General features: G+C 35.1%; 1 protein-coding gene across 2 annotated transcripts in view; it reads left to right on the forward strand.

The window, feature by feature from the left end:
- Positions 1 to 12,717, forward strand: part of GRM8 (glutamate metabotropic receptor 8) — a 945,046-nt gene that overhangs the window by 15,330 nt on the left and 916,999 nt on the right. For both annotated transcript variants that reach the window (XM_051962591.1, XM_051962592.1), the window contains exon 2: positions 1,344 to 2,158. In XM_051962591.1, coding sequence (XP_051818551.1) covers positions 1,649 to 2,158 — 510 coding nt within the window. In that variant the 5' untranslated portion in view covers positions 1,344 to 1,648. The remainder of the gene's footprint in view (positions 1 to 1,343; positions 2,159 to 12,717) is intronic.

Below are 12,717 nucleotides of genomic sequence, written 5' to 3' on the forward strand. Positions count from 1 at the left end.
CTTTCATATGACAACTCCTTTAGTGGTTAAAGGCAGGAATCCTACTCCTGTCAAACCTTCTCTTTTCTAGGCTCAAAGTTTCCAGTCTATTCAAATAGTTCTCATATTACAAAGTTCCATTGTCACTCTGGTCACTGGAATTTATTTTTTAATTGCATTGATCCTTCAAATCTCACTGGTTCTTCAAATTCCTTTGCATTCCCAGTAGCATATAAGTGCTTGAGGGCAAAGATTGTTTTTTTCTTTGTAAACTCAGAATCTAATATAGCATCCATGTACATAGTAGGTACTTAATAAATGTTTGCTTAATAGATTGGAATATAATGCTGAATAAATTATTTACATTTTACTAGTTAAACCAGAGCAAAAGTATTTAAAAGGAATTTGTTAAATGCTTTAAAAGTGATGTGAAAACCCAAACAAGCAAATTTTCCCAGTGTTTTAAAGATAAAAATTTCCAAAGTATAAATCTTCTATTAGGAATTATGGGGTTATATTTTACACTCTGGATTATTTCCAGCCATGGGCAAAATCAAGAACCTGTTCAATTGATTTCTGATTCTGGTTTGTTTCTAGTGATTCTATGATCAAGGCATGTTTACGTCAGAACAACAATCGTACTTATTGCCTTCCAGCTAAGAAAATTAATAGGAAATTTAGATAAAGGTAATGCAAATATATTGATACACTGTCCTTCCCATGTGTTTAATTTTCATCTTTTTGTGTTTTTTGTCAGATCATGATGAGGTACATTTATATAAAATAACTGACACTCTACATTGAATTTCTTTCACTAGCCATAAATCTCATATTCTTTTAGGATCCTTAGGTAGATTTTTTTTTGTGATTGAATAATCATTTTTCCCACGGGAAATCGATTTTGAGGCACCAAATACATTTCACTAACAAATGACTGGCTTATTGAATATATTATATAAAGAAATCTTTTATCATGATTTTGTAGACAAAATCCAAATAAAAAATCCTGACAGCTGTTAAAAAATTTGAAAAAAGTACCATAAATTATGTGAAGTTATCTTAGCTGAAATGGAATTTGTTGGAATAAAATGGCAAATAAGAATAGTTTTTGCTTTAGGAGCAACAGCTTGGTTTTGATACTTTTGTATTTTCTTTGCTCTGATAGTATCATCAGTCTCACTTTTTATAGCTCAGTGTAACCAGGTGTTTGAATCCACAGGAGGATAAAAGAATTAATTACTCACTGAATGGGAAAATAAAATAACAAAAAAATTAGATGGAGGTAACCATGCTTTTAAAAAGATGACAGTCTTAAGCTCATTAAACTGAATTCATTTACCCTGTTTTTCTCTTCTTCCTTTTAGGAATAGTTCTGCTGCAGGGCTGACTTCATGTATTGTTGACCTCATCCCAACATCAGGACCTCAGATATTCTAATTATCTCATCAGTCTATGGGAGCTGAATTGATTGATAGAGAAACTTGAATCATATGGGCCCAATGGAAATTCACTGTGAAGCTCACATCCAGAAACCTTGCTGAAACACATAGAGCCCTTACTTCATGGGCCCTAATGGTAGCCTTCAGAAGGTACAGCTTCATATGGTCCCCTTCCTTCTGCAGCAAGAATAAACTTTGGGTCTTGGATTTTAATACCACTTGTGGAGAAAATGGTATGCGAAGGAAAGCGGTCGCCTTCTTGTCCTTGTTTCTTCCTCCTGACAGCCAAGTTCTACTGGATTCTCACCATGATGCAAAGAACTCACAGTCAGGAATATGCTCATTCTATTCGAGTGGATGGGGATGTCATTTTGGGAGGACTATTCCCCGTCCATGCAAAAGGAGATAGAGGGGTACCTTGTGGAGAGTTGAAGAAGGAAAAAGGGATCCACAGACTAGAGGCCATGCTATATGCAATAGACCAGATCAATAAAGATCCTGATCTCCTTGCCAATATCACTCTCGGGGTCCGGATCCTGGACACTTGTTCCCGAGACACTTATGCTCTAGAGCAATCTTTAACATTTGTGCAAGCATTAATAGAGAAAGATGCTTCGGATGTGAAATGCGCTAATGGAGATCCACCCATTTTCACTAAGCCCGACAAGATATCAGGGGTCATAGGTGCTGCAGCAAGTTCTGTATCTATCATGGTTGCTAATATTTTAAGACTTTTTAAGGTAGGTAAAAAAAAAAACTTTTAATTTGCTTATCGTCTGGTTTACAAAAACTTGTAACTTCAAAAATAGCTTCAAGAAGAAAGGAAAGGGAATGCATTATAGCTTGGCAAAGCAACCATGTGTTTTCATTGTAAGAATTGTTTTCAGAATAGCATTCAAAGCAAGAGGTACCATGCCTACTGAAAGTGTGTTTTCCAAGTGCTTTCTTATTATTTCTCTATCTCTCCAGTTTACAAAGGATGATGGAGTTGAATTCTGGCTTGATTACAACCCTGACATTCAGGTCCTTGTATTTGTTGTTATGTCCTATTATGGATTGATTTTTAGCATTCAGAGCACAGTTTTCTTAAATAAATTGCTCCTATGGCAACATGGGAAGAGAGGAGATAATATTGTTAAATATTAGGATGTGGGATTGTTAATTACATTGGGAATTTTATGGCCTGGTTTGTTTTTGTCAAAAAATCAATGGCACTCTGTTCTATTGTCCATAAGTTAGTGAGTGCACTGGTTATTGCTCTTATTTTTTTCTGTTACAAAGAAAGTGGCAATTTTGGTATTCAATGATCTTTAACATAAATAGCTTTGGGATCTCTTCCACTTTGTGATTCTTTTTATTTATTATTATTATTAATTATTATTTATGTAAGGAAATTGGTATTAAGCAATTTGCCCAGGATCATATAACAAGTAAGTGTCTAAGACTGGACTTGAAATCAAGTCTTCCCAATTCCAGGACCATCACTTTATCCAGTGTGCCACCTAGCTGCCTGAGGCATGGAAGATACAAATACATTGAATGACTTGAATTTCCTGAGGGATGTAAGACAATCTCTTATCACCTCATATGGGCTTTCAATTCCCTGTTAAACACTTTTGCTTTACCCTTCCCTTTTAAAGATCATTTTCCTTGACTGAGAAAACAAAAGCAAAATATGAGTTGCCTTTTTCACTACCCATTATCATCACCTCATAGCCTCTGAGCAGTGGTCCTATTTCTTCTATGTTCTTGGCTCCAACATAGCTGAGAACATCCTTAATGTCAATTTTTGCTGTTCTCACCATCAACTTTAGCTTGTAATTGCTTCTCTCTTTTTGTATTAATCCTCTATTACTTGCCCTTGCTTTCATTTTAAGATCATAACTCTAGAATTGTAAAGGAGCTTCTAGTACTTAATTTATATAAGAAGAAATAATCCCAGAGAATTTAAATGGCCTACAGGAATTATTGAAGTTGGGATTCACATTTAGGTTACATGATTCCACATTCAGTGGAGCAGTTCAGAATTCCTTTTACTCTACCATGTTGCCTCCCTCTTCTGTCCATCCCTTTTTAAATTGGGCCATTGTCTGTTCTCTTGACTCTTGTCTTGGCAGTGGACTAAGAAAACTCTGGAAAAGGGAGTTTGGCTGATGACTTTGTTTAACTCTGCAACACTTAAATCCAATTCATAAGCAAGACATCACTCCTGTGATGTCATTGCTTCTCTTCCACAACAAAGGTTGAATAACAATAACTATTTTTTAACAATGTAATTTGATTGATGAAATCCTTGCACTTCTGCACTGAACTCTTTAGATGGTTCCTCTTCTCTTCCCTTAACAAAAATGTATTTATGTGATCAGAATTTCACTTTTGAAGCCTTATTGCCAAGAGTTCCCTCGTTTTTTTCTCTTCATCTCCCTTCACTCCAATGCCTCCCCCCACTATCTCCTCATTCACTTATGTTTCCCATAAAGACCTGATCTTTTTTCTTTTTCTTTTTCTTCTTTTTTTGCCGAGGCAATTAGGGTTAAGTGACTTGCCCAGGATCACACAACCAGGACCTGTTAAGTGTCTGAGGCACTCAGGTCCTCCTGCCTTCAGGGCTGGTAATCTATTCACTGTGCCACCTGGTTCCCCCCTTCCCTGGTGATCTTTTTTCTTGCTGAGTCAAACCCCTCAACATACCATGATTCCATTCTCTTATCTTCTCCAGCAGTTTACATCTTCTATCATTTCCATCCTCTCACTGACTTAAAAACTCTTCTTGTCTGCTGTTTGTCTCCCTTCTGCATACCAACATTTCCAAGTCTCCTTAAAAATATTCTCCTTTGTTTGCTGAGTCTCTGCTGGTTATTATTCTATATCTTTCCTCCCTGTCATAGTCAAACTCCTTGAGAAAATTGTCTACCCTCTTTGATTCCTTTCTTGTCACTCTCTTCATAACTTTCTGCAGTCTGGCTTTTGACTTCATCATTCAATTGAAACTACTTTCCAAAGTAACTAATGATTACTTTATTGTAAAACACAATGGCCTCATCTCAAATCAGCCTGTCAATCCCTTTTTCCTTGATTCCTCTTCTCTCTTATTTTTCATGGTATAACTTACTCTTGGTTCTTCTCTTATCTGTCCAACTTTTCCTTTTCAGTCTTTTTTTATTTCCATTTTTTCATCTAGTTTGCATCCAATAACCACAGGTATTTTCCAAGACTTTGTCCTTGTCCCTTCTCTCTCTATACTATTTTTCTTGCTGATCTCATCCACTCTTAAAGATTTAATTATAGTTTCTATGCAGATGATTCTGGCATCTATTTATCCAGTTTTGACCTCTCTCTCTACTTCCATTATCGTATCTCCAATTGTCTATTGAGCATCTTAAATCTGATGTCCTTTAGACTTCTTAAACTCAATATGTCCAAAACTGAACTCATCATCTTTCCCCCAAAAGCTCCACTCCTTCTAATTTTCTTATTACTGTCAAAGGCACCATCATCTTCCCAGTCCTATATACTAGCAAGGTAGGTGTCATTGCTGACTTCTCACTCTGTTATAATCTTTATATCTAATCTATTGCCAGCTTTTGTGAATTCTGTCTTCCTAATGTCTCTCCCACACTCTTTCTTCTCTTCTTTGATACTGCTCCTGCATCACTTCTCTTCCAGATGTACAAAAGGCTGATGGTGTGCTTTTCTGCCTCAAGTCTCTCTCTGTTCTACTCTAGCCTCCATTTAACTACCAAATTGATTGTCCAGAATTGATCACGTCATTCCCATTGTCAATAAACTCTAGAGATTCCTTCTCATATCCAGGGTCATATATAGCGTCTTTTCTGTTTGACTTTTAAAGTCCTTCATTTTTAGCCTTTACATTCCTTTCTAGTCCTCTTATACTTTTCTTTCCTTCATGTACTGTAGGATCTATTGACACTGGTCTCATCCCTATTCCTCTGAAACCAAGATTCTCCTGTTCCTGATTCCTCCATTTTCACAAGCTCTTCCCCATGCCTAGAATGCTTTCTCTCCTAATATCTACCTCATGTATTCTCTGGCTTTCCTCAAATTTCAGCTAAAATTCCTTCACATGCAAGGAACCTTTTCTGGTCTCTCTTTTAATGTACCTTCCCTTAGAAAATTTACCCTTATATATCATGTATATACATAGTTGTTTGCAACTTTTAAATCTCATTAGTCAGTTCCTTGAATCTGGTATTGCTTCCACCTTCTTTTATATCTCCAGTGCTTAATTTAGAGCTTGGAACAAAGTTATTACTTAGTAAGTGTCTAACTACCATTTCTCTGTAATTGTGGAGGAGAAATGAATATCTACAACCACTTGTGAACACATCATGGACCTTATCAAGTCTGACCTCATTTGATAGATGAACAAAAGGGAAATGACTGGCCTAGCACCATATACATGGGCTTGGTAAATAGTGCCAACATTGCTTTATTCTCCAGCTTTTTAAACTGGGTTGTGACCCCATATGAGGTCTTATAACTGAATGTGGGGGTAACGAAATTATGATTTACTATCAGTTATATATATCTATATACTTGGGGTCATATAAGAGTTTCTCAGGCGAAAAAATATGAAAAGGTTATTTATTTCATGGCCACAGGCTTTATCATTAAGCCCAGTCAGTTGTTTCACAAATGTCAAAAGAGGGGCAAAAGGTAGCAGGATCTAACTAGTGAAGGGGGAAACTTAGTATATGTGTCTTCTGAATAATGACTCATTAGCATTATTTTCATATATAAGGGAGGGTACATTGTCATTATAATTCATATTAATATGAAGTTAAGTCATTGGAGCAGCACAGGTTTGATTGGCCAAGTACAATATGATAACCTATTGCTGGGATAGAGATTTCCCTGGTGACTAGCAGTCACTTCTGAATTCATGCCCCATACACAATGTATTCTCCGTTCTATAACTGACACCTAAAATACATACAAGTACCTTTAGTACTAAGATGATAAATTACTTTGAGAACTTCTCAAGTAGAGAATACTTAACATGTTTAGTATTTTATAATTCCTTATACTGATTACTAATCTACTTTAGAATCAAAAGTCAAGCCTCTGATTAATTTCTTTAAAGCAACTTTATGTGACAAGGCATAGATCGGTTCCTTAGATAATCCATCAAAAAATTAATAGATTCCTTATATATCCACCAGAAAATTAACTACCTTTTGTCACTCCATTTGGCTAGGGAACAGCAGTTAACTCTCCTTAACTAGCATGCAATATGCCCTGGAGGGATCACTTTCTTGAATCTGAGCCCAGGACCATAGAAATCTCTCTTTAAGAAGGCGCATTTGGGCTTTAAGAGGAAAACTTAGGACCCTTGTTTTAACACTCCCTAGGATTTAGTATGTGATGAAGTTTTAATCCCAAGGCATCAAAAAGCATTATACTACAGTGACATCCCATTAATTCAAATGTCCCTCATTTGGAATTTGTGATCATTTGAACAGAGTGGAAGTTGACCTTTGCACTCTCTTTGGCTAGATAAATCAATGTTATATCACTAGGGAAAAAGTCAAACTTCTTGAGTCTTCTTAAGAGAGGAAAGTTTTTTTCAAGTACTTAAGAAGCACCCCAAACATACAAAGACTTCATATGCTAATGACAAATCATCATTTTCTATGAAAGCAGGTTTTTCTGTGAAAGCAGGTTGCTTGTTTTGCTTAGTAACACATTTTAGTTACTGTATGCTTGGAAGCAATGGAATATTTTAAAAGAAATATGTTTTTGAAGTGCAGAAGTTTAATAAATTCAGACTGGTTTTCTCTTCATTCTTCTTCATTATATTTTTCCTTCCACAAGTACTTGTGTAAAAAAATTATGATGTTCTATTTATTAGAGATGATCTCATCTTCTGTTTTTTTCTATTGATTCTAATAATATATTCCAAAATAGGTTAGCAACATATATCAATCAAGGCATTTATTAAGCATCTGCTGGCTACCAGCACTGTGCTAAAAACTAGTTTTCAGAGAGAAAAAAGGGAAGTTATCCCTGTTCTCAAGAAATTTACATTCTATACATGTGCATTGAATAAGAGTGTATATATATATATATATATATATATATATATATATATATGTATATATATATACATATATATATATATATATATATATATATATATATATATTCACAGAAATTAGATTGCAGTTCTTCATAACAGTATTTTGGAAAAGTTACATGGGATTTTAAAACTATTATTAAAGATATTTGAGTACAGTCTATAATTATACTTAGAAAAAAAAAGGGATGTCTCTTTCTTCTGTCAGAAAGTGTGGTTCTATCAATTAAATGGGCAAATAGGGACTTTCCTAAGGGTGGGGACAAAAGGAGGCGCTTATGACCCTCTATTGATTAAGAGTGCAGTGGAATGCTATTTGCAATCTCATTGCATAATGGAAATCAGGAGGTAGCTGTCATGGTTTCAGAAGACAAATTACTGGTAGCTAAGACAAATCATAGCTTCCTTTCTCTTCTTATTGTTTTCAATTCATAGCTAATATGTATCTTACAGGCCTTGTTACTTAAATCAGTCTACTCAACCATTTTAGATAGTAAAAATGAGTAAAAGTGGTAATTTGGGTGACCCTGCATTTGAAGGCATGTTCAAGTTACCATTACTGCTATTATTACTTTGGAGATATGCATTATTTAATAAGAGAACACAACTTCTAAAAGGGCATACAATTAAAAATAGATCTTTATAGCAGTTGCTGTGATTATGGCTAATACGGACAGGAATCCAAACAGGCGAGAGTCAAAAGAAAAAAGGCCATGATCCAGACAGAACATTTTAAAATCTCATTTGTGTTTTGTGTACCTTGACTTTCTGGGCAAACCTGTAGTATGTCTGGAGCCAAGTGTTAATCTTATAGCCTTAAGTCTTCTTAAATGACTAGAAATCAACCCTTGGTGGCAAGAGCCTAGCTAGCTGAGAAGTAACCTATAAAAAAGCCCAAATCTAAAATCATTGCAATGTCCAATTTTAGATTGGAAAAACTAAATATAAGGGCATCTAGGTGGTACAGTGGACAGAGCTTCAGTCCTGGAGTCAGGAGGACCTGAGTTCAAATCTACTCATAGACACTTACTAACTATGTGATCCTGTACAGGTCATTTAACCCTAATCAACTCCAAAATTTATACATATATAAGGCAAACATATTTATGTATCAGTTTAAAGTGTGAAGGTACTTTACATATATTCTCTCATATATTATCCCAATTTTACACACGAGAAAACTGAGGCTGAAGGAGGGTTAAATTACTTGCCCAGGTTGATATAGCTGACAAAGTTTGAATTCAAATCTTGAATCCATGTCCAGCACTTTATTTGTGACGCCACCTGTTCTGGATTCAAATACCCCTCCAAAGACTTTTCAGACAACTCCTTAGGACTTATTCTCAAATCACAGAAGAGTTGCCACCTGCAACAGTGGAGGGAGTTGCCATTGGAATGAAATTATAGATGCTTTAGCTTGGATTTATAATTTCATCTGAGTGTGGACTATATCTATATCTATATGTATATCTATATGCAGACCAGCAAATTTTGTCATTTTTGTCATTTTTAATTTTAGAGTATTTCCTGGGATACCGAGTGATTATTTGCTCAACCCCAGCTTCTCTTGCTTTTGTACACAGGTTGATGGTACAATGGATAGAGTATTGGGCCTTGAGTCAGGAAGTTCCAAGTTCAAAACTCCCCTTAGACCGGTCCTAGCTATGTGAACTTGAGCAAGTAACTTATCCTGTTTACCTCAGTTTCTTCAACTGTAAAATGAGGATAATAATAACACCTACCTCCCTGCATTGTTGTGAGGAGCAAATAAGATAATAGTTGTAAAGTGCCTGGAACATAGCAGATGCTATATAAATGTTAATTAGTTTGTTGCCTTTTATGCATATATAAACATACACACAAGTCACATATTCTCCACACAGATAAAATCACAGGTCCAAGTTAAAAAATAGTGGATCTATGATTTCATCAGAATGGGAACTCCTTTCATCAAGGCAGATAGCCTTTCATAATTAGGTGATAAGTCCTATGCAGTTGCCTGAGGCTCAGAGACATTTAGCAGTTTGCTTATGATCACATAGCTAGTTAGTGTCAGAAGTATTTGAATATATATGTGTGTGTGTGTGTACATATTCACAGAATTGTATACAAGGATTTTCATGAGCAAACTCACTTTCTCAGAAGAAATGTTCTTTTAAAAACAGTTTGCATGATTATATAAGGTAAAATTAAAATAACAACTCTAAGACATTTTCCAATCCTCTCTCAAAGAGAAAGTGGGTAAAAACATGTTAAAATCCAGGTTCTGTATTCTTCTTTTAGCCACTGTCAGGGTACAAGTTCTATAGATAAGTTGAGACCCTTTTTGCATGAGTGGGAATTCTGGTGATGGGGATAGTTTTGAGGGAGGGGCAGTTCTTGATACTTGACCATCAGAGTGTGAGTTCCTTGAGGGCATGAATCATGTTTTTGCCTTTCTTTGAAGTCTCACATTTAGCACAGTATATAATAGACACTTAATGCTTGGTGACTGAATAACATTCTACTCCCTCTTTTGGGTTGATTTGTTCCTCATCTCAAATGCAAGGTGAATGTGAGCTCTTTGGATGACTGAGTTCTAGCATGTTGTAGTTAAAAGAATTCATTGGATTGACTGAAAGGCTCTACCTTTCAATTTTCCATTATCTATTTGCCATCAAATAAGATTTAAAACGAAATGTTAACTCCTGCTGAGTTTATTGATTAGGACCATTTATCTGTCCATCTAACTAGATGAGCCCCGATGTGACAGATTTACCATTTCATAGCTTATAGTTAATATAGCTGAAGCTATGCAATAAATAATGTGTAAAAGGTTTGACTGTGTTGAAGTAGGTTGCCACAATTGTAAGGCTTTTTGAAAGAAAATATATCTTTGTTGTAATACAAAACTGGGCAGGTTGAGAATTCCTGGGAAATATATTGAGGTATATTTCATTTAGTTAAATATGCAGATCAATTTGAGTCATTTATAACCACCGTACATCTATATTTGGAAATATTATCTGGTCAATTTTCACATAGATTTTGGTTAAAAAACCCAACTTAACTACTTTTAGAACTAGCCTAATACTAATCTCCAACCTCTGCAAAATTAGTAGCCTAGGTTAAGTTAAATGGAGAAAAATAGTTTTTCTTGACACTGTTCTATTTACTTTTTTTTTTTTTTTTTTTTTTTTTTTTTTGCTGTGTGTGGTTTTTTCTTTTTTCTTTTCTTTTTTTTTGGCGGGGGGGGGGTATGCATATGAGTTGCTTGTAAGGATTAAAGAACTATTTTAGAATAAAAATGTTCAGTTAATTTTCAAAGTGAACTGTATTGTTATTTTGTTGATGAGGTCAACTTTGCTCTTAATTAAAAGAGAAAAAAATAATCCAGAAAAGAAAGGACAATTAGAGTTAGGCATAACATTCCTTGTATGTACATACTTCAAAAGTGCTTTGTAAAATTTGAGTTTAAATTCTGGGCTTTCCAATCAACATTTTTAAAAAAATGTTCAAAAAAGCCCCTGAATTTTTGCTAATTGCATGATATGAAGATTTATGGCCAAAAGATAAATTCCTCCTTTCAGGTACTTCTCTGAAATATATAAGATTGAGTAATGCTTATACCTAAGAATTCCCTCTTTCAGAATACAAGCAAAAAGGATTAGGGGACATCAAGTCATTTGTAGTACCATTCCACTGGATTCAGCTAAAATTTCTTCTGAGTCCATTGTTATCCTGCCTTTCCTCAGAGCAAAAGCAGACATTTTGTCTATCTAAATAGCTTGTTTGGTCCTTCTTCTTGTATTGAATAAGAAGAAAGGCCTATGCATCCAATGTCTACCCTGTTTTCTCTGTCATTGGTTATTTATGCTATTGGTAGGCATCAGACTAGACAGCTATAGTGTAATAGCCACTTCAAACAATGGCTAGCTAACATAATGTTGATTGACAGGTTCAGGTAGTCAGTGCCATTGATGGAAAGAGGGAGAGAAAAATGGACTTCTTTCTTACTAGATTTAGAGGATTTGATTTGGAGGATACCTGATGGCACATCTCTTCCTTCATCACCTAGAAACAACTACTTGGTGGAAATAATTATTAACAAAATGGGAAGCAATAAAAATACACAAGAGTCTACTCCTCCAGGTTGAGTTCTCCTCAGTCCGATTAGGGAGATATCAAACATGGGGCCTACATGCAGCCAGAATGCCACAGACCAGATTATATTGGAAAAAATTTAAGAAAATAAATAAAATACAATAAAACATAGAGAATATTAATTTGTGGTTTTTAGGGCACCGTGTAGCTCATTTTTATTTGAATTTGATACCAAAGAACTAGGTGATTTCTAAGGACTCAGTTTGATATCTAGGATCCAATAATCCTCCTTCCAATCCCTTTTTTACTTCCCTATTCCCAGGCTCCTGAAGAGAACCTAGGGAATGTGAGGGGAGATTTAAAAAAAAAAGCACAATTCAATGTAATGAAAAATAGAAAATGGTGAGTGTATAGGACAGTTACAAATAAAAGTACAAGAATTAAACTAATTAGTCTGAATATCAAACTAATGACTTTCGCTTCATTATCCCCACACTGAATCCCAGTGAACTGAGTTATCCTCCCCTGTGCTATTTCTCTCAAGCCCATGTGTGGTAGATAATGTCATTTTATCTGTAAATGGCTGTATTGAGGCCAAGATTGAGTGACCTAGAGATTAGATTTGTCTAAGATTTTAAGGCTACTACTTATTAAGCTATTAAATGTGAGCTCTCCAGAAGTTCCACTTAAAAATAAGAGCCATCCCTTAAAGAGATTCTTTGAAGTTTTTCCACAGAGATTTTTGAATTCTTCATCAGGATATTCATAAAGTGCAAAATAAAAGATTATGGTTGAGAGAAAGTAACCTTCCAACATCTTGCTGAAATACAGCTATTGGTGGAAATTCACATTGAAAACTTTGGCCCCAAAGCAGAAACTCAAATGCAAAGTTGACAAAAAACATATTTGATTGAGGAAGGAATCTGCTACTATGGTGAACAACTAAGTGACCAGAGTTCATGCTTTGATGCTGCAAACGCCAGGAATTTAGAGGCTAATGCAATTCAGAGGAGTTTTATAAATTTAGTTAAATTTACTTGGACAACCAAAAAAAATAATATAACCGAATGATTAGATTATAATCCAAATGGTAATTTCCTACCCCAAAGTTCTGGATTG

Source organism: Antechinus flavipes, chromosome 5 (genome assembly GCF_016432865.1).
Source record: "Antechinus flavipes isolate AdamAnt ecotype Samford, QLD, Australia chromosome 5, AdamAnt_v2, whole genome shotgun sequence".
Taxonomy (NCBI): domain Eukaryota; kingdom Metazoa; phylum Chordata; class Mammalia; order Dasyuromorphia; family Dasyuridae; genus Antechinus; species Antechinus flavipes.